General features: G+C 37.6%; 2 protein-coding genes across 2 annotated transcripts; both read right to left on the reverse strand.

The window, feature by feature from the left end:
- Window positions 1-5084: 5084 nt before the first annotated feature.
- On the reverse strand, window positions 5085-9423 carry LOC145953269 (uncharacterized). Its single transcript, XM_083067177.1, has 2 exons — window positions 8777-9423; window positions 5085-6544 (listed from the first exon to the last, which is right to left on the reverse strand). Exon 2 carries the CDS (start codon window positions 5703-5705, stop codon window positions 5334-5336), a length of 372 nt encoding a protein of 123 aa, XP_082923303.1. The 5' UTR covers window positions 5706-6544; window positions 8777-9423; the 3' UTR covers window positions 5085-5333.
- A 15430-nt stretch (window positions 9424-24853) lies between these two features.
- Window positions 24854-26983, reverse strand: LOC109796982 (AAA-ATPase At2g46620). Its single transcript, XM_083066782.1, has one exon. It carries the CDS (start codon window positions 26799-26801, stop codon window positions 25413-25415), a length of 1389 nt encoding a protein of 462 aa, XP_082922908.1. The 5' UTR covers window positions 26802-26983; the 3' UTR covers window positions 24854-25412.
- Between the last annotated feature and the right edge of the window lie 712 nt (window positions 26984-27695).

Here is a 27695-nt window from a genome sequence, read left to right on the forward strand (position 1 = left end):
ACATGTTAAATACTAGTTTATATAATTTTATTACTTAAAAAAATTATTTAGAAAATATGTTAATAATTTTAGGATCAAATTGTTTTTTTTTTGCCATTTTTTATTATTCTTTTTACTAGATAATGACTTTTTTAAATTTAGTCTTTCTTGTTTTCTTTCCGTCCGGAGCTTGTCTAAGCGTCTTGAACTGAGTGTGCTAGTAACTTCCTCTCTTTATGATTTCAAATCTGATGGAAGTTTTAAATAACTAATAATAGATTAGACTTTAGTAAAAAAAAACATTTGTAAGGAAGATAACTTTATGCAATTGAGATTCTTAGAAATATTAATTTTCAATAAAGTTGATAAATATTTCTGTTAATATTATGATTTTGAGAAAGATAAATTGCAAAAGGAAGGCAGTACCAAAATAACAAAAGGCATAACAACAAAAATAAAAAAAAAGTTTAATTTATATATATATATATATATATATATATATATATATATATAAATTGCCCCGTAAGACACATATTGTAACGACCCGGCTGGTCACTACACACTACACCGTACACCTGAAACCGGACAGAAAAGAACAAGTGTATACATATAGTGTTTAGAATATACATATATACATGTCCAAGTCTGACTAGATTCAAAATGTACAACAATACATCCAGAGCTGCTACACCAAGTAGCTAAAACACCAAAACATCCATAAGAAATAAGCTCTATCTGTCAGTTACCGACCTGCCACAAGCCACCAACCTATCCCTGCTCTGCTCCCATACATAGTATGATCATCGCAGTCCAAACCACATGGAAACAACAAGGGTAAGCTAGTGAAAAGAAACAACATACATATATATAAATTTAAGAATAGTAAACAGCTACAACTATTAGAACATCAATTAGCTTAACAACATCAGTTATATATATATACATAACAACGCACATCTCACATCATTCAATAATAACAACAGTACACATCGATAGATAGTAGTAAACACACAATGCGTCGTCACGCATATCAGCTCGGAGATCTCCTACAACAGCTTAGCCTTACGGCCTACAACAGCTCCTATCAGCACGGAGCACAGCATCGACTTAGCGGCTATAACAGCACCACAATAGTGGCTAACAGCACCGACATAGCGGCTATAACAGCACCACAATAGTGGCTAACAGCACCGACATGGCGGCTATAACAGCACCACTATAGTGGCTAACACAGCATACAGCTCAACAACTAACAGCACAGCAAAACAGCTCACAGCACAGCACAACATAGCAAAATTAGCATACAGCACAGCTAAGTAGTATTCAACACAACTTACTACTCACAACTCGGCTCATCATTCTAGAGCACAGCCATATTATAAATCAGCATTTAAAATCATCAATAACAGCCCAGCTCAGCACAACGATATACATCTATTACAGCTTAACATCATATTTCAGCATTTACATCTAGTCAGCACAACATATTTATCAATTACATCTCAGCTCGGTAATTACAGCATAATTCAACAACTATCAGCATATATTAATTCAGCTCGACTCAAACAATAAAGTTTAGCATTAACATCACATAGCACAACTCAGCGTCTTACAGGACATCTAAGCATCTTACAGCAACATACACCTAACACAGCTCAACATCATCAAACAGCAATTTCAGCTAGTCATCACATCATATTCATCGATTTCGGCTTAGTTCAGCATGAAACAATATTATCAACAAATTCAGCATATAACTTCACATCCTTATACGCGCCCGGCGCGCTCATGGTCGCGCCTGGCGTGGCACAACCAGAGGGCTTCAGGGGCCAGCGCGCCCGGCGCAAGCGTGCCTGCGCCCAGCGAGACTCAGCCAGAGAGTCCAAAGCTCTCTCGCGCCTGGCACAATACCCAATTGCGCCCAGCGCAGGCCAGGCAGAGACTCCCTTGGTCTCGCGCCCAGCGTAAACCAAAATTTCGCCCAGCGCCCTCGAGGCAGAGACTCCCAAGGAGTCTCACGCCCAGCGCGACAAGGGTCGCGCTCAGCGCAGTACATCAATATCATCATTCAGCTCAATTACATTCATCATTAACAGCTTAAAACAACATGATCAACAACTTCACAATGCACAACATGTTCAACACATAATACGACCCAACCATCTTGTTTACAACTCATCTATCTTGTCAACTTACTCACCCAAACAACACCAATACACCTAAGCACCTAAAACAACTTTAAACTTAACCAAATCACTAAATGTGAAATGGCAACCATCACAGCAAACAGCGCATCAGGAGTTATACTACTCCTACCATGCTCATCCTTATCTCATATGAAAGATAATCAAATTTCCTACAACTCTCATTAAGACACCAAGTCCAAATTCCTTCATCTACCTTGTTAAAAATGATGAAAACCGCAACAGCTATAACCAAAGCTGACAGCTCGACCCCTCTTCACTAAAACAACCACAACTGGAGTTCTAAAACTCCTTTTTGGGTGATTCCAGCGCCATTGGAAAGCTAACATCCAAGGCTACAACTTTCATGAAGACTATGAAGTCAATTTCGGAACTTCAAATTCGCGCTCAGCGCGTTCAAGTTCGCGCTCAGCGCGTCTCAACCAGAGACATACAGAGGTCTATTGCGCCCAGCGCGGTTCTCCCCGCGCTCAGCGCGATTCACCCAGTGAGTCCCCATTTCAAGTCGCGCTCAGCGCGAAGAACTGCGCTCAGCGCGAATTCAAACAGAAACTCTCCCCAGTTCAAAAATTTCACCCAAAAACCTGCAAAATCAACTTCCCAGGCACATGCAATCGGTCCAAAGCATCACATTTCCATCCTAGAACCCAAAAATACTACCTTTTTCAACATGCAACAACAAATCACGGATTTCCCCAAATTTTCTCAAAAACCCCGAAACCCCCAAAAACAGGTTCTCATTCAACACAGCCACGAATCAACCATCCATAAGCATCTAATGAGTTTCTAGAACTCATCCACAGCCAAAAACAGCGACAAAAGAAAGAAAATTACTAGCTTCCCTTACCTCGGTGCGAGAATCCGAGCTTCCGGCAAGGGAAACGGAGAAGAGAAGTGGAGAAGGGCTTGAACGGGGGAAGAGAAGGAGAGAAACGCCCACACCTCAGCAAGTTCAACCTCTGAGAATCAACACCTTGAGACAGCAAGAAGTAAAGGAAATCAATGGATGAGGCAAGGAGAAGTAAGGAGAAAGTAATGTGAAGTGAGGGAGAAGAGAGTGGAAGAGAGAAAAGGACAGCGGGTCTCACAATCTCCCCAACAACAAGAGTTTTCGTCCCCGAAAACAGACTTACTTGGGAAAAGAAACGGGTATCGCTCACGGCACTGCTGTTCCATCTCCCAAGTAGCCTCACCGGTAGTTGCATCCCACGGGACCTTCATTAGGGCAATGGACTTGCCCCTCAGCATTTTTCAACTTATGATCAACCACAGCTACTGACAACTTCTCAAGGTCAGATTCTCCTTCCCTTGCACATCGTCTAGCTCCACCACATGACTCGGGTCATGAACGTACTTCCTCAGCAGGAACACATGAATTACATGTCACCCTTCAGCAACTCCAAAGGCTTACGCCTTTTACCAGCATATGATCTCTGCCTACTCTGAGCAGTCTCCATCATCTTCTAAATCAGTTTCACCTTCTCAGTAATCTATAAGATCAGCTCCGGTCCCACAACCACTGACTCACCATCTCGATACCAGCACAGAGGAGTTCTACATCTCCTGCCATACATGGCTTCAAAAGGCATCATCTCAATACTAGCATGAAAGCTATTATTGTATACATGAACTCAACTAGCGATATGACCTCCTCCCCAGCTTCCCAAGTGGTCTAACACATCAGCCCTCAGCAAATCCTCCAACACAGATTTCTTCAGCTTAGCATCATGAGGTAGGCAAATCCTGCCCTTGCACCTCAAGATTCCATCTCCGCCCAGCTCAAAACCAACAGCCTTCTCGGTACTCAGCAACCTAAGAATCTTCACCAGCTCGACATCTTGCAACTGTTTCGGTCTAACCTGCCTCAAGAACTCACTAGTTATGGCAATCATCCCACAACTAATGTGATCCTAAGCTAACTCCACACAGAGATTCAAATCTCTAAACTTCTCCACCAGCTCCAGCTCTTTCACCATCATACCAGACATGTGGATGGATTTCCTACTCAGCGCATCCGCCACAACATTGGCCTTACCAGGATGATACATCAACTGAAAGTCATAATCCTTCAGAATCTCCATCCACCGCCTCTACCTCATGTTCAGCTTTTTCTGATCAAACAAGTACTTTAGACTCTTGTGATCACTGAAGACGCTGAACCGAGCACCATAAAGATGATGTTTCCATATCTTCAAGGCAAACACTACAGCTGCTAACTCCAAGTCATGAGTGGGATAATTCCTCTCATGATTCTTCAATTGCCTTGAAGCATATGCCACTACTTTCCTGTTTTGCATCAGCACGCACCCCAGACACTGGTGAGAAGCATCACAATGCACATCAAAGGGTTTACCAGAACCGGGCCACACCAGCACAGGAGAAGTAGTCAACCTCCTCTTCAGCTCATCAAAACTCCGCTCACAGGCATCAGTCCAAATGAACGGTTGCTCCTTCCTTGACAGCTGGGTTAGAGGCGCTACTATCTAGGAGAATCTCTCAATAAACCTTCGATAGTAACCCGCTAAACCCACAAAACTCCTTATATCCGTGATAGTTTCTTGGACGTTCCCACTGCAACACCGACTCCACCTTAGCCAGATCAACAATAATCCCCTCAACTGAGATCACATGTCCCAAGAACTTCACCGCATCCAACCAAAACTCACATTTTGAAAGCTTAGCGTACAGCTGCTTCGCCTTCAAAATCTCCAGCACCACCCTCAAGTGCTCTCCTTGCTCTTCCGGGGTCCTTGAATAAATAAGGATGTCGTCAATAAACATCACAACAAACTTATCCAAGAACGGCCGGAAGATCTTGTTCATGCAATCCATGAACACGGCTAAGACGTTGGTCACACCAAACAGCATCACAACATACTCATAGTGACCATACGTAGTCCCGAAAGCAGTCTTCGGTATATCACCCTCTTTCACCCTGATTTGGTGAGAATCTGACTTCAAGTCAATCTTCGAGAAAATCGATGCTCCCTTCAGCTAATCCATTAAGTCATTTATCCGGGGAAGTGGATATTTGTTCTTAATGGTTAACGTGTTCAACTACCGGTAATCCACATAAAGTCGACTACCTTCATCTTTCTTCTTCACCAACAGCACGGGAGCACCCCATGGCAAAACACTCGGCCGCACCAACTATTTCTCCAACAAGTCCTCAAACTGACCTTTCAGCTCAACCAGCTCAGCAGGAGCCATCCTATAGGGAGCCACCGACACTGGCCCCACACCTGGAACCAAGTCCATGCTAAACTCCCTCTCCCTAACAGGAGGCAACCTAGGCACCTCATCAAGGAACACCTCATCAAAATCCCTCACCACATCAATCTCAGCAATGACCCTCTCGGTCTCCACACTCATGGCAGCAAGCAGAAGACAACACTCCGCTTCATCCCTCAACAATGATTCAGCTTGACCAGCTGAAATCAACAGCTCCTCCTCCATCTGAGGAAAGATCCACCGCCTATTGACACAATCTATAAGGATGCGATTAGCAGAAAACCAATCCATCCCTAAGATTATGTCAATATCCACCCAAGGTAAACAGATCAAGTTCACCTTGTACCCCTCCACCAATGCTCAGCCTCCCCAACCAGCATGTAGACAGCATATGCCAGCCTCCTCTCTTGAGAACATCCCTGCACAGTGAAAATCTTCTCCATCTCACAGATCCAGTGGTCAGCTACCTCTGGGTCTGCATCTCCCTTGAACTGAGGAGGACGGCATTTCCAGAACTCAGCTAGATCCCGGCTCTCCTACGACCCCAAGGGCCTTGCTGCACCAGCTGCAGCTCTATCAGTGTCCATCCTAGCAAAATAAAAATTTTGCTGCTGCATAGCCATAGCCACCATCTCTATGGCATGGGCTATCAGCTCATTGGTTATAGTCATTGTCTACAGAAGTAACAACATCTTCAGTACACAATAACTAGACCAAACAACCGTCAACAGCACAACAACATAATACAACAATCAGCGCACACAAAAAAAAACACAGCAAGACAGCACAGCAAGACAACACAACACAGAGCTCAGCACAACAAAAGCCTAAAGGAACCACCCCCAAAGAGTGTCCACTAGACTTGAACTGCTCTGATACCACTAAAGTGTACGACCCGGCTGGTCACTACACACTACACCGTACACCTGAAACCGGACAGAAAAGAACAAGTGTATACATATAGTGTCTAGAATATACATATATACATGTCCAAGTCTGACTAGATTCAAAATGTACAACAATACATCCAGAGCTGCTACACCAAGTAGCTAAAACACCAAAACATCCATAAGAAATAAGCTCTATCTGTCAGTTACCGACCTGCCACAAGCCACCAACCTATCCCTGCTCTGCTCCCATACATAGTATGATCATCGCAGTCCAAACCACATGGAAACAACAAGGGTAAGCTAGTGAAAAGAAACAACATACATATATATAAATTTAAGAATAGTAAACAACTACAACTATTAGAACATCAATTAGCTTAACAACATCAGTTATATATATATATACATAACAACGCACATCTCACATCATTCAATAATAACAACAGTACACATCGATAGATAGTAGTAAACACACAATGCGTCGTCACGCCTACAACAGCTCCTATCAGCACGGAGCACAGCATCGACTTAGCGGCTATAACAGCACCACAATAGTGGCTAACAGCACCGACATAGCGGCTATAACAGCACCACAATAGTGGCTAACAGCACCGACATGGCGGCTATAACAGCACCACTATAGTGGCTAACACAGCATACAGCTCAACAACTAACAGCACAGCAAAACAGCTCACAGCACAGCACAGCATAGCAAAATTAGCATACAGCACAGCTAAGTAGTATTCAACACAACTTACTACTCACAACTCGGCTCATCATTCTAGAGCACAGCCATATTATAAATCAGCATTTAAAATCATCAATAACAGCCCAGCTCAGCACAACGATATACATCTATTACAGCTTAACATCATATTTCAGCATTTACATCTAGTCAGCACAACATATTTATCAATTACATCTCAGCTCGGCAATTACAGCATAATTCAACAACTATCAGCATATATTAATTCAGCTCGACTCAAACAATAAAGTTTAGCATTAACATCACATAGCACAACTCAGCGTCTTACAGGACATCTAAGCATCTTACAGCAACATACACCTAACACAGCTCAACATCATCAAACAGCAATTTCAGCTAGTCATCACATCATATTCATCGATTTCGGCTTAGTTCAGCATGAAACAATATTATCAACAAATTCAGCATATAACTTCACATCCTTATACGCGCCCGGCGCGCTCATGGTCGCGCCTGGCGTGGCACAACCAGAGGGCTTCAGGGGCCAGCGCGCCCGGCGCAAGCGTGCCTGCGCCCAGCGAGACTCAGCCAGAGAGTCCAAAGCTCTCTCGCGCCTGGCACAATACCCAATTGCGCCCAGCGCAGGCCAGGCAGAGACTCCCTTGGTCTCGCGCCCAACGTAAACCAAAATTTCGCCCAGCGCCCTCGAGGCAGAGACTCCCAAGGAGTCTCACGCCCAGCGCGACAAGGGTCGCGCTCAGCGCAGTACATCAATATCATCATTCAGCTCAATTACATTCATCATTAACAGCTTAAAACAACATGATCAACAACTTCACAATGCACAACATGTTCAACACATAATACGACCCAACCATCTTGTTTACAACTCATCTATCTTGTCAACTTACTCACCCAAACAACACCAATACACCTAAGCACCTAAAACAACTTTAAACTTAACCAAATCACTAAATGTGAAATGGCAACCATCACAGCAAACAGCGCATCAGGAGTTATACTACTCCTACCATGCTCATCCTTATCTCATATGAAAGATAATCAAATTTCCTACAACTCTCATTAAGACACCAAGTCCAAATTCCTTCATCTACCTTGTTAAAAATGATGAAAACCGCAACAGCTATAACCAAAGCTGACAGCTCGACCCCTCTTCACTAAAACAACCACAACTGGAGTTCTAAAACTCCTTTTTGGGTGATTCCAGCGCCATTGGAAAGCTAACATCCAAGGCTACAACTTTCATGAAGACTATGAAGTCAATTTCGGAACTTCAAATTCGCGCTCAGCGCGTTCAAGTTCGCGCTCAGCGCGTCTCAACCAGAGACATACAGAGGTCTATTGCGCCCAGCGCGGTTCTCCCCGATCTCAGCGCGATTCACCCAGTGAGTCCCCATTTCAAGTCGCGCTCAGCGCGAAGAACTGCGCTCAGCGCGAATTCAAACAGAAACTCTCCCCAGTTCAAAAATTTCACCCAAAAACCTGCAAAATCAACTTCCCAGGCACATGCAATCGGTCCAAAGCATCACATTTCCATCCTAGAACCCAAAAATACTACCTTTTTCAACATGCAACAACAAATCACGGATTTCCCCAAATTTTCTCAAAAACCCCGAAACCCCCAAAAACAGGTTCTCATTCAACACAGCCACGAATCAACCATCCATAAGCATCTAATGAGTTTCTAGAACTCATCCACAGCCAAAAACAGCGACAAAAGAAAGAAAATTACTAGCTTCCCTTACCTCGGTGCGAGAATCCGAGCTTCCGGCAAGGGAAACGGAGAAGAGAAGTGGAGAAGGGCTTGAACGGGGGAAGAGAAGGAGAGAAACGCCCACACCTCAGCAAGTTCAACCTCTGAGAATCAACACCTTGAGACAGCAAGAAGTAAAGGAAATCAATGGATGAGGCAAGGAGAAGTAAGGAGAAAGTAATGTGAAGTGAGGGAGAAGAGAGTGGAAGAGAGAAAAGGACAGCGGGTCTCACACATATTAATAAATAAAATGATGTGAAAATAACTAAATTTCTATTGCATGTTTCTGTAAATAAAAAAAAAATTACACTAAAAGCACCTCTGAATGTATAAATTAGTAGTTTAGATTGATAAATGTTTTTATAATTAAAATTTATAATAAATAAATATTTTAAATTTATAAGTTATATTTTAAATTTATTATAAACAAATTATATTGTGATATAGGTTATTTTTAATTATTTGATAATTTCTTATAAGATTTAATATTCAATTTATAAATAACAATAAATTAAAAGTAGACAAACAGTTAAAAAAATTAAACATATAAGAGTGATAACAACTCCTAAAACCCTTTTTATTTAAGATTTTAAAAAATATATTATTATTAAAAATAATTCCTAAAAACTTTTGTGTATAGTTATTATTTTTTGGGTTCGTTCCTAGAGTATCTACCACCGATAGCAGTAACCTTGTTTAAGCGTGGATCAACCCCTACCGCTGAACCACACACTTAGAGTTGCAGTATAGTTATTATTAGTAGAGAAAAAATGGAGGAGACAGGAGCATAGAAAAAAAAAATAAAAAACTCACTTGAAAATTCTTGAAAAGTCACTTCAAACAATCCTTCAAAATCCGATGGGTTTGGATGAGATTGTTTTATGAATTTGGTATTTATAAATAATACTAGAAAGTCCTTCAAAATTCTCCTCACACAACAATCCTTTAAAATCCTTATATTTTTGAATACCAATTGATTGTTTTTAAGTTGTAAAAAATCTCAAATGAATACCAATAGATTTTAATGGACTCTTTTAAAAATCTTGAAAATCCAGATTGAATACCACTGGATTGTTTTTAAGTGACATAAAATCCTGATTGAATACCAATGAGTTTTTTTACTCAAAAAAAGTCTTTTAAAATCTTACGAAATCCTAAACCAATACACCCCCTAAAATAATCATATTGAACAACAATTTTTTAATTATTTTTTGTTATAAATAATATTTTTAGATATTTTTTATAACCTTGTAGATGTGTTTGACTAGATATTAAAAAAACTTATAAGTTAATTTAATAAAAAATAAACTTATTTAGTACATAAATTTAGTTGGTAACTTCTAGCATCTTGCTCGAACTAAGTGATATTAATATGAACAATTAAATTAGAGTATATTTCAGCTAATTTATGCTCTAATATTATCAAACATACATGTTCATCTCTTTTATTCAAATTTTTATTTGTTTTTATTACTATATTAAATTTTAATATTTAAAAAAATTTTAATAGTCAAAATAATTTTATATCACAATATATATTACTTATCATAAATTTAAAATATAATTTATATCATCAATACAATTTTTATTTATAATATAATTTTTAAATTCAAAATTATTTATTTATTATAAATTTATTTATATTTCCGTGTCTTTTTTTTAAATTCACACATGCTAGTGGAGGTAATAAATAGTTATTAAAAGGTAAAAAAAAAAAGCTTATATCAAAAGATTTTTCTGATCTTTAATAGTTATTATTATACAACTTTAAAGTTTAAAATTATTAATAATAATATATACACTAAAATAAATTATGTATATATATAAGTATAAATAAACTAAAACTTATCTTGTATAATAATGTCCAAAATAAACTTCAATTATAAATTAAATTAATTAGAAAATTTATAAGTTTAGATAATTTTCATGATTAGGTTATCCTCACCGGCAAGCATGAATCATATGTACTTACGTTTGAATATAAAATTTGTTGAAAGCATACATCGGAGAGTTTCAATTATTGAAATAATATTGGTAGCCAATGGCACCCATAACTTGATGACCGCTAACCTAACCGAACTTAATATCCTATTTTGAGTTGACTTCATTTCTTGTGCATCTTCGTCAAATATAACATAAAATTCTGAATTTTCAAAGTTACTACAGTTTACTGTACATTATTATTTTTGTTTTGGGTAGAGTTTTTGGTAACAAAAAAAAATTATATAAAATGCTTAGATAACTTTTTCTTCGGCTTTTTTTTAGTATGTGGGATTTATTGTGCATGTTTGTGATAAGACAGGTTACAGCGCTTCTCGCCCTCAAATCATCAGAGATTATGCTAATAAAGAGATATAACATATATTTTCCAAAATATCTTGCTTAATTTGTGAAAGCATATGTAGAAAGGGTTTGCTCTTGTCGGAGATTTTGAATTCTCGTGAACTCGAACATTTTTGGTCCTCCAACTTGAATTAAAACACTATTCCATGTCACTGCAAGAAAAAAATGCAAAGTATTAACAGATAATTTTTTTATGAATATAAATTTGTCAAAAAATTTATATTTTTTAACAAATTTTATTGACAAAAAAATTATAAAATAAATTATATTATCGATAAAATATTTTTGATAAATTTATATTTGTTAAAAATGTAACGACTCGCCTAGCTGTCACACAACAGAACAACACCACACAAAATTAGAGTATGCATATAAAGGAGTAAATATATATACATATGTCTAGCCTGAGGCTCAACAAGTCAGTATCTAATACTAACAAAATTGCTACACCGAGTAGCCCACACACCAAAAGTCAGCTCCTACTACCACCTGTAGTCTTGTTACTATTCTCCAGCCTATCTCTGCTTTGCTCTCATACACAGTATGATTATTGCAGTCCAACATACATGGAAACAGACAAGGGTAAGCTAGTGAAAAGGAATCAACATATAGTTATATTTATAGGCACCTTTCAACTTAACAGCAACATCATCATTCTCAACAGATTTAACATACAACACATAACAACATACAGCTCAATCACAGCTTCACAACACATTGCACATATACAACTCACATCAACATCAAATCAACATAACACAACTTATGCGTCGTTACGCATTTCAACTCGGAGATCTCCTACAACATGGGTGAGCAGTTTAAGTGGCTAGGTCCTACCGAACCGACAACAAAGAACCTTTTTGGGCTTGCTAGGTAAACAACAAATTTGGATGTCAATCCACAACACGATAACGATTACTCAAACTTTGCCACTTAAACAAGGAAATATAGTACGATGTCAAGATAGAACAACTAGGTTTTAGGTCTACCACGACATTAGCTAGCTTAGCTAAGCCACCTATGGAATTAGTCTACCGATTATCCTCCAAATATTAAAACCCTTCGATACTCAGTTAGGAACTAAGTTCCCGACTTCGTACTTTACTCGATTGGCCGCTTGTAATCGGTATAGCTCGACCTGGCCCCTATACCGTGGTCGCTTTGTACACATGTGCCTCGACCTTGCCCACACATAGGACCAACTAAGTACTAGAGGAGAACAACATAATGTCCACTGTTAAGTCTCAATTTTACCTCTTTTTGGATGAGACTTATTGAACAAATTCCACTCATCCTTTGAACCATTGCAATATAATTGTTCTCTTTTTGGTTCATTTTGTGTGCAGATATAACTAACCCAAATTCATCTAACAATACCTTAATCCACCTCATTTTTTGTGCAGGTATTGAGGAAGAGTGGAAAGTTGAAGACTCTTAGGATTGGAAACCTAAGAAGCTAAGGAGCAGAGAAGAGGCTCTGCGCCGGGCTCAATATAACCTGCGCTGGGCGTGACAAAAACAGAGTATTTCATCTCTGCCAGGAATTAAGCCGGGCGCAAAAGGAATTAAGTCGGGCGCAAAAGGAATTAAGCCGGGCGCAAAAGGAATTGCGACGGGCTTGTGTTGAGACAGAGAGTGCTTGACTTCTCTGGAAGAACTTGCGCCGGGCGCGAAGACTTATGAGCCGGGCGCGAAACCCTAATCTGACCTCCCAGGCTCGTATTTGAAGCCATTTTCGAGGGTTTCTCCCTCATTCTCACATTGGGCGCCTCCAGGAGCTGCGGAAGGGATTCCCAGGGCTTGGGATCGTCCGTGTGCGGATCTTTCCTTCGGTTCTTCACTTCCTCTTCCATCTCTATTTTGTATTTGCCCTCTTTGTTGAGTGGTTTCACCCATTTTGTGGGGTTAGATGTAACCAATGTACTCTATTGTAATCTTTACGGTTTTAATGATATATATACATGTTGTTTTATTCTTTGTTGTGTTTGTTTCTATTCTTAATGCTTGCTTTGGATTGATCACCCTTTGCATGATTTAAGGTTCCATGGGTATTGGAAAATAACCTTTGAAACTAGTTCTGAAACATATGCCTAGTGGTGATTGTATCTAGGGATAGAGCTTGACCCATTAGTAGTCTTAAACCCTAGCCCGTAATGCGGGTGTAGATATTGGGTACTCAAGGGATTGATATTCAATATCCGCACCTAGGCTCTTTCTCTAAGGGATTAGGTTTGAGTAAACTTATGGGTTGATTAAGCAATGAATTTAACAAGAGATTAAGGATACATTAGTGTTACGTTTGGTGAAATCTGACCCCCACAACCTCACAATACCACAATACCATTCCTTACCTTTTCCACTCACAAAACAATATTTATTTACAGCTTTCATTCCAATAGTCACAACTTTGAATTCACTGCACAAACTATGAAATTGGAATTATTCTTTAGTCACGAATAGTCAATAAATGCTTATATTACCTTCTAATCCCTGTGGATACGATATTTTTACTACTTGAACGGCCGGTATACTTGCCGTGTTTGAGACCGTTGATAGAATTAAACGAATTTACAAATATTAACAAAAGTGTTTCAACGGAAATCTCAACAAGTTTTTGGCGCCGTTGCCGGGGATTAGAATGGCGATTTAGTATTTATAGCTATTTGTGACTTATTCTTTTACTTTTATTTTCATTTTATGGTAGCAATGAATTGTTGAAGCTGACCTGGGCGCTCTAGTCCTCTACTTTCTCTTGTATGCTAGGTACTATGAACAAGATTGACCAATCCCTCTGAGCAATTGTTGAGCAATCATGAGATTGAGCACAAAGCAAGGAGGAACAAGAGCAACAGGAGGAGAAGGAGAGTAGAGCACTTCAAGTTGGCCACCGTCAGGCTCGGGACAGTAAACAAGCGCTTCCTGGGAGGCAACCCAGAGATCTGAACTGTGTTTTAGATTTTTGTTGCATGTTGTTCTGTGTTATAAGTGTTGTTTTGTATTATGTGTTGTGTTTTGTGTTATATGTTTTGTGGTATATGTTGTTTGTGTTATGTGTTAGTTGTTAGAATCATGTTTGAATGGGTAAATATAGGGTACATTTTGTTTGGAATGTGAGGAATGAGGCAATTCTGTGTCTAGGTGGAAATAAGGCCTGATCCTAATTTAAAACCTGGGCAAATAGACCTTTTAAAGTGACTACGCGCCGGGCGTGACTCTTTTGCGCCCGGCCTAATACTCAATTTTTGGTCTCTGGAACCACCACGCCGGGCGCGTTTAACGCACGCCCGGCGCGATATCAGATTTTGAAACCTCGTTGATTTTAACTGATATTAAGCCCGGCGCATCTGTGTTAAGCCCGGCGCACCACATTCCTGACAGCCCATATTTATCTGTTTTCAATCATGTTTCTTTATGTTCTGTTGTATGTTGTATGTTTGTGTGCTTTATGTTGCATTGTTATAGTTCATTTCCGTGTGCATGCATGTTGTGCTTAATTTTGGTCTAAGGATATTCTCCATTTTTGCTATATTTGCTTGGTCATCACTGTGTATAATTTTTGTGCTCACCATGTTCTTTCATGAGTACACTCTGCAATCACTTCTGGTTACCAGGACTTTCAGGCGTATACTGGTTGGCCTGGGGACCAGGCTCCTAAGTTTGGGGGAGTGGAGCTGCTGAGGTTGATGGAGTTGATGATGGTGGAGCAGCTCTTGGAGATGATGATGACCAGACCCCATAGATGGAAGCAGACGGAGCCTACCTTAGTTTACCTTTGTTATTGCAATTTACTTTTCTGTCTTTTATTTTCAGTATTTAACTGTTTTTATATATAGTGTTTTTGATGATTACTCTGTTGGTTCTTTTTGTGAATAGTCTGCCTTAGCATGGTTTTTAATCTTGTTGATACTTGTTTTGCTTGTGGTCGATTCTGGATTATAGTTTGCTTGATGTTTATGGTGTGTGTACCTTAGACATTTTCAAGTCACATTAGATCTTTAGTTCATGACTAGTTGCATACGGGTTTCAATGTTGATCATAGAACTGAGCTGAGTTTGATAGTTTGTGGATGCATAGCCGGGTGAGGTTTGAGCCTAAATACCTATGAGTGAACTACGCTTAGGTTGCATGATAGACTTTGCTTGAGTTTCCCTGGTGGTTTGCTTATGTTGTGCACTTATATGATCAAGGCATTTACATTTCCATATTTTGTTAATCATCTAAGCCAAAAAGCCATATCCACTTTCCACTTGACCCATACCTTCCTAAGCCTAAACACCACACCTTCCACTTGTCCCAAACCATGGAAAATTAACCATAACCTTTGCCTTGGTTAAGAGAGCAAAATGATGACATCAAATAAGTTTGGGAGAGTTGAAGAATGAGGAAATTTGGGAAGAAGAAAGTATGTGGTCAGCCATTACAAAAAAAAAAAACAAAAAAAAACAAAAAAAACAAAAAAACAAAAAAAACAAAAAAAAAAAAAACAAAAAGCAAAACAAAAACAATAAGGCTAATGGCTTGGATCCGGTTAGGGGCATGTGCTTAATTGTTGTAATGGGGTATGGAGAGGGACATCATTGTAAAATCTTATTTGCTCTCTTAAGCTATAGCACCTTCAATCTTTGAAAAACCATAAAACTGCTACCGCTTGACCCTGCTTGACCCAGATTGCCCTAATAAAGACCTTGTGATAAGTGTCTGCATTTGTTTTACCACTGGTTTCATTTGGAAACAAAGAGCAAAGTTGAATTATGTGGCGTGAGTAGTAGACTAGAGAGAAACACTCACCCTGATACACTAGTGTGCATAGAGAGAAACATTTTCCTAGTGAGGATGCATACACAGATAGTCATTACTCTTCTCAGCTCTTTGATCTCTTTTGAAACCTTTGTTTGCACCTTGTCATGTTCTATTGCAATAATTGTGATTGGAAATTCATCTGAGGTTCATGCTTGCGAAAAGAAGATACAAGTAAACTAGGATGTAGAAATTGACTCACTTGCATTGCTTGTTATCTGCTAGATTAATTACCTTTTGCTTGAGGACAAGCAAGGTTCTAAGTTTGGGGGAGTTGTTAAGTCTCAATTTTACCTCTTTTTGGATGAGACTTATTGAACAAATTCCACTCATCCTTTGAACCATTGCAATATAATTGTTCTCTTTTTGGTTCATTTTGTGTGCAGATATAACTAACCCAAATTCATCTAACAATACCTTAATCCACCTCATTTTTTGTGCAGGTATTGAGGAAGAGTGGAAAGTTGAAGACTCTTAGGATTGGAAACCTAAGAAGCTAAGGAGCAGAGAAGAGGCTCTGCGCCGGGCTCAATATAACCTGCGCTGGGCGTGACAAAAACAGAGTATTTCATCTCTGCCAGGAATTAAGCCGGGCGCAAAAGGAATTAAGCCGGGCGCAAAAGGAATTAAGCCGGGCGCAAAAGGAATTGCGCCGGGCTTGTGTTGAGACAGAGAGTGCTTGACTTCTCTGGAAGAACTTGCGCCGGGCGCGAAGACTTATGAGCCGGGCGCGAAACCCTAATCTGACCTCCCAGGCTCGTATTTGAAGCCATTTTCGAGGGTTTCTCCCTCATTCTCACATTGGGCGCCTCCAGGAGCTGCGAAAGGAATTCCCAGGGCTTGGGATCGTCCGTGTGCGGATCTTTCCTTCGGTTCTTCACTTCCTCTTCCATCTCTATTTTGTATTTGCCCTCTTTGTTGAGTGGTTTCACCCATTTTGTGGGGTTAGATGTAACCAACGTACTCTATTGTAATCTTTACGGTTTTAATGATATATATACATGTTGTTTTATTCTTTGTTGTGTTTGTTTCTATTCTTAATGCTTGCTTTGGATTGATCACCCTTTGCATGATTTAAGGTTCCATGGGTATTGGAAAATAACCTTTGAAACTAGTTCTGAAACATATGCCTAGTGGTGATTGTATCTAGGGATAGAGCTTGACCCATTAGTAGTCTTAAACCCTAGCCCGTAATGCGGGTGTAGATATTGGGTACTCAAGGGATTGATATTCAATATCCGCACCTAGGCTCTTTCTCTAAGGGATTAGGTTTGAGTAAACTTATGGGTTGATTAAGCAATGAATTTAACAAGAGATTAAGGATACATTAGTGTTACGTTTGGTGAAATCTGACCCCCACAACCTCACAATACCACAATACCATTCCTTACCTTTTCCACTCACAAAACAATATTTATTTACAGCTTTCATTCCAATAGTCACAACTTTGAATTCACTGCACAAACTATGAAATTGGAATTATTTTTTAGTCACGAATAGTCAATAAATGCTTATATTACCTTCTAATCCCTGTGGATACGATATTTTTACTACTTGAACGGCCGGTATACTTGCCGTGTTTGAGACCGTTGATAGAATTAAACGAATTTACAAATATTAACAAAAGTGTTTCAACGGAAATCTCAACATCCACTCCAAGGGACAACTTCCCAAGGAGGGTTTTCAATAAATTGGGCTTTCTAAGCACCACAGTTTTCTCAATCCACACAATGGGATGAGCAACTTCAAAAACATTTCCCCTAGTCCTAGTGATCAACAGCTCATCAACACAGCTTAATCAACATACAACACAACTCAACTTCACATCTTTAACAACAAAATCAACATACAGCACAGCTCAACTTAACATCTTTAACAGCATAATCAACGTATAGCACAATTCAACTTAACATCTTCTTATCATATACAAAATTCATTTTCTAAGTCATAGAGTAAAATACTTCCACGCCTGACGCAATTAAACTCGCGCCTGGCCTGAATCCAACCCGAGAGCTCTAAAGCTCTTACATGCCCGACGTATCATCATTACGCCCGACGCAATAGGAGGCAGAGACTTCCAGGAGTCTCCCAAGCCTGACGTACCAAACTCGTGCTCAGTACGTGCAAATAAGGCAAAAACCTTACCAAGCTCTCACGCCCGACACACTCATTCTACGCTCGGTGCCACCCTAGGCAGAGACACCCACGGAGTCTCGACGCCCGGCGAGATCGAATCACGCCCGGTGCCATGTTAGTAACTCAAAATTTTGAGCCACTATCTAATATCACGCTCAGCGTAGTTCTCCCCACACCTAGTGTGATTCATCCAGAAACTTCCATTCCCAACCTCGCCCGACACAACCAACCTAGCGCCCAGCGTGCTTGGACAATGGAGTTCCCCGATGAACACACGCCCGACACTAAGAACTACGCCCGTCGCAATTTCAAATTGTAACCCTCATAACTTCAAAAATTGCAAACAAAAACCTGCAAATCAACCTGCTTAAACACATGCAATCCATAAAATAAACTACATTTGCATCATACAACTCAAAAACAAGCTCTATTTCAACATGCAACCATCAACGCATCAAAATCACCATTTTCCCCAATTTTTCCGAAGCCCCAAAAATGAAAAACTCTTCAATCCAACCATTAATCTTCTGAATTCAAGCATCACTTGAGCTCCTAAACTCACTTACGACCAATCCGCACGCAATCTAACTTCCCTTACCTTGAAAAGAAAAAAATCAAAGCTTCGGGGAAGAGGAAAGGAAAGAAGAACAAGGAGGTCCGTGCTTCCGACTAGCTCCTCACGTCTCTACTCCACACCTTCAACCACAACAATTACCACAATGAAGTTTGAGAATTTGAAACCAACGAAAAAGGAAGTGAGGGGAGAATGAGAGTGTTGAGGGTAAGGAGGAAGAAAAGAAGCGGGTCTTACAAAAAATGTAAGAATTTTTTACGAAAATTTTCTACATATATTTAAGTCAAAAAATTTTGACAAAATGTTATCGATAGATAATGATAAAAATTTCATAATTTCTAACAAGAGATTTTTTATGGAATATTCGTCAGAAATGATTAATATTTCGTCAAAAATTTGATCTGTAAAAAATATTTAATATTCCATAAAAAAATTATATCTAACAAAAATGTTTAATATTCGTATAATAATAATAAATATAATTAAAATTGATAATCATATATTAAGTAACATGAGGATGTTTGACATAAGCTAACAAACTATTAAATATTTGAATTTTATAAATAACTTTTGTATTTATTTATTAGTTTCATAGTGAATGATAGTAACCAATAAGATAATGAATTTATAATCAAGTTTATTTTTTTAATTTATTTAATTAAAAATAAGGTAATGAATACCAATTTAATTATCATGATAAATTAAGTGAACAAGTCATTGATCTTGTAAGTGATGTTACTCTTATTTCATGTATAATCTTCTCAAATGTTTGATACTACTCATCTTATTCAATTTCTATAAATATTTGCTTTACACGATCGTAATTCTTTTTTTTTTTTTTTTTTATCACGAGAAAAGAAAAGACAAACAAAACGAAATTTGGAGGTCTCCTCCACGTAACAAAAGTTTATGGGTGGATAACAGAGCCGGGGGCCCAAGGATGCGTTGCACATACTGCATGGACCAAGGACGGCCATGGAAGACCATGTTGTTCCTCAGCCGCCAAATCCACCAAATAATCATTGATAAGTGCATTGCATATCTGGATGAAGAATGATATACTTGACCCAGATGAAGCAGTCTGTCAGGAATAAAAACTAGCTGTGAGTGAGAACCAAACCACGTAGTGCATGAATGATTGATTCCTGGGAAAAAGAGCAACGTCCAAGTGATGCATGAGACGAAAGTGGTTTGTGGGTATGGTTGAGTGAAGGCCTTGCCAAAGGAAGAACTTCACTTTCTCGGGGACAGCCACCTTCCAAAATTTCTTCTAGACAACCTCTTGTGTGCTGGTATTCGTGTTGAACAAAAATCTGAAACCTGAGGCTGCAGCGTAGCACCCCGAAACATCACTTAGCCAGGAAAAAGTATCCACCCCAGCTGGAGAAGAGGGAATTCTTAGCTGCTCAATACAGTTGTCCACTTCCAGGGGTAAATGAGTGTATAACGAGGCCAGGTTCCAAGCCCCATTCCGCTCGCAAATATGAACAAAAGGAACTTACTTGTCAACTAAGCCTACCATTTTTTCACCAATTTAAAGTGAAGTGTGTTAGTTTTAATATTTGCTTTCTTATTTACTACTATAAAATAGCAATTTTAGAAAATACAATATTATTTTTTTGAATATTTTTTATGCAGATTTTTCACAAAAATTGTCTCTTTTTTTTTTTTCTTTTGTAAAATATGAGAATCTATCATTTTTAAATTTATGTAGTGTTTAGTACATAAATTTTTTTATAAAAAAAATACTTTTCCATGAATCTGACATAAAAAATGTTAATTTCTCTTGTTTGATTTGTTATTCATTCTCAGGAAACAATGTTTCTAAAAACGATTTTTACACAAGTCTTTCACGAAATTATTATTATTAGAAAGCTAGGAAACTAACTTTCTTGAGACAAAAATAAAGATTTAATGTAATAAAAATGTTATGTTATATTTATTTATTGTAATAACAATCTTTTATTCTTAGATAATATTTGAAGACATTTTTAGAAATATTTATAATCAACTAAATAAATTTTTATGATTTATAGGAATTATGATTCTTAGGATTTTTTTATTCATAGAACTCATAATTTTTTTGTTGGATACCAAATTCTCTTAAAAAATTTATTACAATAAAAATAATTACCTTTATTTATTTAATATGATATTTTTTTAATTCTCATATAATCTTTAAATATTTTTAAAATATTTACCATCAACTAAACATATTTATACATGAAAATTATGATTCACAAAATTTATATTTTCATGAATCATAATTTTTTTTTTGATATCAATTTTTTTTAATAGTCATAACTTCCACTAGGGATGACAATGGAACTCCATGGGGGCGGGTAATAGTAAATATGTCCCCGCCCCACTTGATGAAAATTGGTCTCATACCCACCCCATATCCGTGTGGGTATTCATTAAGCGGGTATTCATAAATTTCTTAAATACTCACGGATATCCATGGATATTTATAAATTTTTTAAGAAATTAAAAAAATTATATTACAAATAATTTTAAGTTTATATTTAATGTCATTAAAATATTAAAAATAAAATTTTAATATTAATTTTGAAATTGTATTTAATATTAATTTTGTTGAAATAATAATAAAAATGCAAGATAATCAATAACTAAAAATACATCAATCTCACAAGTTAAAGTCTCATAACAAAGCTACAATAATTCAATCTCATAATTTCAAACGAAAGTAAACAACTTAAAATACATAAATCTTATTGGTCCAATCAAAATTAGAAAATTAATCAAATTACATCCAACATAATTCTATAACATGCTTAACACATGTTGGTAACTTATTCATCAACTTCACTTTTGTAAGAAAATAAGATGAAAGAGTATAGTTTTAGGGTTATGTGATACAAAGATAATTAGGATATTTAAAAAATATTATTAAACGGGTACTCGCGAGTATGAATATCATCATACCCGCCCCGCCTCATTTATAAACGGGTAAAAAATTATCCATCCCCATTATCTTCAGGTACCCAATTAGCCTATCCATTTATTATCCGTAGCGAATTTCATCCGCAGATACCCGTAAGTGCGGATATTTTTACCATCCCTAACTTCCACTTTAATGTTGACCTTTTATACATTGAAATGCAGCTTCTACTAAATTAGCATCGGTCACAACACTAATGCTAAAATCCAATTAATTTAGCATTGAGTTTTGTTATATAGTGTCAACTTTTGGCCTATATTGGTGGTGATTTTTTTTAAATGAGGAAAAAAATCATCTTAATAATTAATCATTTAAAAAGTATTCACATTATTATTTTTTTAAAAATTTTGATACAGTTGCTGTCAGTTTTTTTTAATTTTTTTATATACAGTAAGAAGTCATACTATTTAAAATTATTTAAATAATGAAGCTCTATTTTATTTTTATGCATTTAATTACCCCTGATTCATCTTGTAAATTAATTTAGTTGGTTTAACAATTACAATAACATTCGATTGGAACAATTACAGCTCATAAAACCTGTCAGGTCATGTACTTGAGGGGTTTGGCGGGGAGCACTGAATCACTGATCATGGATTCCTTGTTTTCAATTGCTGGCCAGAACCTGGTTTGATTCCTGTAGCTGTCCATTTCACTTCACAAATCCTAGAGAGGCCAAGTATGATCTTATAAAAAAAGCATTTAACATAAATCAACTCACTTCCAAACCAAATCACACTTAAAAAAATTAATGATGTAAATTATTTTTTAAAAAATTAATTGCTTCAGTTCTTAATAAATGATTAAATTCATTTATTTTAAAAACCTATTTTAACTAAGTTAATTTTGGTTTTAATTAAACTAGTTTTAAATTGTATTTAGTTTAGTTTTATACAAAATCAAACTATTCACACCCCAAGACTGATGATCTTTTAATTTACAAAAAAAACTCCATCTAGCCTGATGTTGAAAAATGCTTCAAAATCATTATTGCTTCTGGAGATTGAAATAAATAGTGTTGCTTAATCACTGCAGAGAGAGCAAAATGGTTGAGCATGCCAAGATCAAAGATTCAAAATTAAAAAAGTTGATAAGCTCTTCCATTACTTACTTATGTTTTGCCTTATTAGATTGTAGGTCTGGTCTGGTTTCATTTAAAAGGAAATTATTGAGTATCATTTACATGAAGAGTCCATAGGTTCTTAGAATAGTGGATTAAGCCTAACTCAACCCTACAAAACCGGCTTGTAAGGTAAGGGTTGCTTTCCACTTATATATTATTCAATTGCCTAATCTCTAGTCGATGTGGGACTTGGGTTTTTCCCAATACACTCCCTCACGTCCAGCACTATTGGGCTTGGTACGTGGATAAATGGTGGGTGGCCCTTTTTAATGATCTAGGATTGGCGGGATTTGAGTTTTTCCCAATACACCCCCTCATGCCTATGAGACATGCATCAATGGTGGGTGGCCCATTTTTAAAGTGGATCTAAATGGCTCTGATACCATCTTAGAATAGTGGATTAAGCCTAACTCAACCCTACAAAACCGGCTTGTAAGGTAAGGGTTGCTTTCCACTTATATATTATTCAATTGCCTAATCTCTAGTCGATGTGGGACTTGAGTTTTTCTCAATATAGGTACTGAAGAGTGAATGCTTGAAAAGTGAAAATTGACTACACTTCGTTCCCTTTGGGTGTTCATTGGTTATTTGCTGATCCACAAATTTTGACATGTATAAAAGCAAATTCACCTTATATAAAAACTTTTAAAAGTTATGTGGGTTTCGCTTGGCTTATATTCCCTATATAAAATAATTAGCAAATATTTTGTGAATTAAGATATTGTTTTTATATTCAAGTAAAATCTTAGAAATTAAATTAAAATATAAAAAAAAAAACATGCTTATAAAATTGTATAAAACATATGTGCATAAAAAGGATCTGAAAATAAAATTTAGAAAAATTAAAATTAACATATCATTCTTTAAGAGAAATTAAATTAAAGGTTAAGCAACGCTAAATAAATAAATAATGTAATTATTATGTGCAAAAAAAATTATAAGAAGTAGAATATAGTCAATTTAGTCTTATAGCGCGAATACACACATCTTTCTCTATATCCCGTCACAAAACTTAACAATCATTGAGTTTGGCGGGTGAATAAAGAATACGCATCCAAATCAAATAAACAAAGAAGACTCGAACTTATATACTATATACTTGGCTAGTAATTAATTTGCTGTCTTCACCAAAGATGCTTGGTAGTGGACCAATGCTTAGAATATAAAAAGGGAAGATGGAACAAAGAATTAAGTATATGTGACTCTTCATAATATGACTGCATGTCATGAATTAGTTTAACACTATTTAACTTTGGGTGACCAATAGGCTCCGGAAAGAACAACTACTGAGATTTTTCTCATTGTTTTTGTCAGATAATTAGCTATGTAAGGTGCCCTTATGGAAAAGTAAGAGCCTAATTCACTAATTTAGTCATGTAAAATTAGTCTGGTGAGTGATATTTGTTGGTGTTAGTTGGCTGTTTCTGTTCCTAAAGACAACAGAAATAGACTTCAACACTCGACAGAAAAAGCCAAATATGTTCTTATCACCAAGTTGGGAGAAAATAAAAATGGAGGAGTCTGATCACACTCTGACAGAAAACAAGTTATTGCAGTTGCACCAGATTATAGGCAGAACACGTTTTCTGAAGTTAAAATTAGAGTAGGAGAATTTGTGGTCTCTATCAGCTTGTTTGCACCATCAGATTGTATATTTATACAGTAATATATTTTTTAACTTAACTCTTTAAATATATATTTTTTATTAGTGATTAAAATTATTCAAACTTATTATAAAATTTGTGAGATTTATTTTTTTATTTAATAAATAATAAGTTAGAAAGAGTGTATTATAAACGATTTGTGAGTAAAGGTTCTGTTTACTTGATGATAGTGAAACCCAGTACTTGTTGAATTGACAACTGAAACTGAAGTGTTGATGACTTTGTTTTTTTCCTTTCAATTTGCATACAGCCATACACCACCGTCACTGCAGAAATTGTTGCTATATAGTTGGCAAAAAAAAAAGAAAAATAAAAATTGTCGTGAGGTTTTCTTAAGAAAATAGCGATCAATCGCTTTGATCCTTTTCGTCGCGGTCATATAAAAAGGAAAGAAGAGACCAATGCTTCCAAATTAAGTGCTTGCACAGAAATCAATTATTCAAGAAACAATCAAACTTTTCTCATAGAAGTCAGTAAAAAAGAAATTTAATTATTTCTAACTTTGCAACAAAGCCAAGCACCCTTTGTAACATAAAGACATACCATAACCCAAATAATAAGACCAAGATGGTTTCTAATTTGGTGAAACAAAATGGACCAACACATCATTTTTACCACGAGAAACAATTTTTTTAAAAAAACAGAAAAACTAATCTCTATCTCTATCTCTCTAGAACTAAATAATGATAGGGGGAGAAACATTTGAAATGCGCATGTGCATGAAGGAATTTTTTTTTCCTGTAATAAATCTATACATGAAAATGGACTCACAATTCACCAAAATGGGGAAACGAGATCCACAGGATAACTTTGTTTTGGCTATGCAAATTCTTTTCCTATATGCAATTTATCAATCTATTTCTAAAGATTTTTACAGTCCCATGCAAATGGCTCCAAAAACGACAATCACCAAGAAGGAACCAAAAAGGCTTTGCCCCTAAATCCTAAATTGTCTTTATTTCGAAAGAGTGTTCCCCGGAATGAGGTGCAATCGAGAACATTACACACTCTTATCCAACGCATAATTCACTATCGCAATGGGCTCGCCGGTAAGGAAGCAATGGACGACGAAGATCTTCTGGTAACTCTGAAGCGGAAAAAACCGTACAATTTGCGCAAATCCTTAACCGTGTGGAGACCCTCACCGCACACAACTCCATTAGGCTCATCCAACTCATCATCACCATCCTCTGTCTGCCGTCCGATCAAGCCGCACCCTCGGCCGTCACCGTCCGTTTGCAAAGCCGTAATAACGGATTTAATAGCCCGACTCGGCGAGTTTCGGTTGGCGATCATCAACTCACCGATTTCAGCGGGACTCAAACTGGCACCGTTTTGGAAAATCTCCTGCACCTGAGGGAACAACTTGTGCTCCTTCACACCAAGGTAACTACTCGCAAGCGTTTTGAACGCCGAAAAATCACAAAGAGGAAAATGGATATGCACGTCGATCCGACCCGGCCGAAGAAGGTTCGGGTCAACATGTTCCTTCGTGTTCATCGTGAACACCATCACTCTCTCTTCAGCGCAACACGAGGTGAGAATCCCATCCATGAAGTTCAGTATCCCGGACGCGCTCACTCTAGACGTTTTGTCCGCCAGGAACCGGTCCAGGTCTTCGATCACCACCACCGATTTCGGCGTGGTGTGGAGGAGGAGGAGTTTCAGATCTGAGTCGCTAGGGATTTTGCAGAGGTCGATGTCGTAGACGTCGTAGGAGAGGAAATTGGCCATGGCGGCGACGAAGCTGGATTTTCCGGTGCCGGAGGCACCATAGAGGAGGAAGCTCCGCTTCCAGACGCGGCCGAGGCGGTGGTAGTATTGTTTGGCTCTGAGGAAGGATTGGAGATCGGATTTGAGTCGGTTCTTGAGATCCGGTTCCATGGCGATGGTGTGGAAGGTGGAAGGATGCGTGAAGGGAAGGGATCTCCAGCGTCCGAAGTGGTGGGCGTTGTTGATGAAGAGGCGCAAATGGCGGTTCCCTTGGTGGTGGATTTGGTCGGCGACGGTGTGAATGTGTTGAAGGTAGGGGCGAAGGATTCGGGGCTTGTCGAGCTTTCTGATTTTGAGAAGGAAGGTTGGGGTTGGGGTGTGGGTTAGGTTGGACCAGAAGAGCGTGGCTCCGAGAAAGTGGTCCTGGATGGTTTGGTTGGGGGCGAGGGAGAGGACGATGTCGTTTTGATTCTTTCCCGTTACGAGATTGGCGGAGTGGCAGTCTTCGATGGAAAGTAGGGAATGTAAGTAGAGGGAGACTTGTGTGTAGAGGTGGTTCTGCTGCTGCTGCGTTGTTTCCTTCACTTCTGGGACTTTGAGGAAGTGGTACACGTGGAACCAATCTTCCCACAGCTTCTTGGTTCGGAAGAGCGTTAACAAAAGGAAGGCGGCCGCCAGGGTTCCCATTCCCACTATCATAATCATGGCAATGTTTGGATTTGTGGGATGGAGAGAAGAAGGAGAAGAAGGAGAAGGAGATGGAGATGCCGAAGCCGTAGCCCTCTTTTATGGGACCTACTCAACTCTTGTGTGTAGGTGTTTGATGATACTTGCACTTCCAATTTGCAAATGTGTTTTTAGTTTTCTCAATGTGTGTGATCACTTTCTACTTTTTATTGAATTTTAATTTCCTCAATTTGAATGTTTACATTATATATATATATATATAAAGAAATATTTTATTTAATATCTTATATTTTATATCAAATTTTAACAATCCAACTATTAAATTCAAAATTCTTAATGTATAAATCAAGTTTGTAAATTTTTAAAAAGTTAAAGACTATTTGAAATTTTGTTTCGCTTATTCCAATTAACGAAAAATTATAAAATAATTTTATATGCTGATTTTAATTAATGAAACAAAGTATTAAATGCCTTTTAAAATTTTTAAGAACATACAAATTTGATCTATATATTGAGAACTTATTATTGAAGTAAGTGAATTCTTCTTATACATATTATATAAATATAAATATATATCCATTGACTTGTGGTAATGTATATAGACGAATGTTGTTGAGGTGCTAATGTTGAAAATCGTACTATGAGAATTTAAGCATGTTGATTGACCTAGAACTAAAAGAGATGATGTTTTTGAAAGTTAGATATTCTATTGTGTGAGTATTAGTGTGGTGCACTATGAGTTCAATTGTTGAAAAATCCTTCTTGAATAAGCATTATCTCTTGAAGTAAGGCATGCATTTGAGGACTACAAAATCCTTAACTAATTATTGGAGAGGTGTGTGGTATCACAAAGATAGTTAGTCGATCCATAGGGGACTTGGTTATACATGTTAATATTGTGGTAAGCTCATG

The sequence above is a fragment of the Cajanus cajan genome, chromosome 11 (assembly GCF_000230855.2).
Source record: "Cajanus cajan strain Asha chromosome 11, NIPB_CcT2T_4, whole genome shotgun sequence".
In the NCBI taxonomy this organism is placed as follows: Eukaryota; Viridiplantae; Streptophyta; class Magnoliopsida; order Fabales; family Fabaceae; genus Cajanus; species Cajanus cajan.

What these genes read in the sequence shown, in the direction of transcription:
- LOC145953269 (XM_083067177.1), bottom strand. Translation starts at nt 5,705, where the DNA reads ATGGATTGGTTTTCTGCTAATCGCATCCTTATAGATTGTGTCAATAGG.
- LOC109796982 (XM_083066782.1), bottom strand. Translation starts at nt 26,801, where the DNA reads ATGATTATGATAGTGGGAATGGGAACCCTGGCGGCCGCCTTCCTTTTG.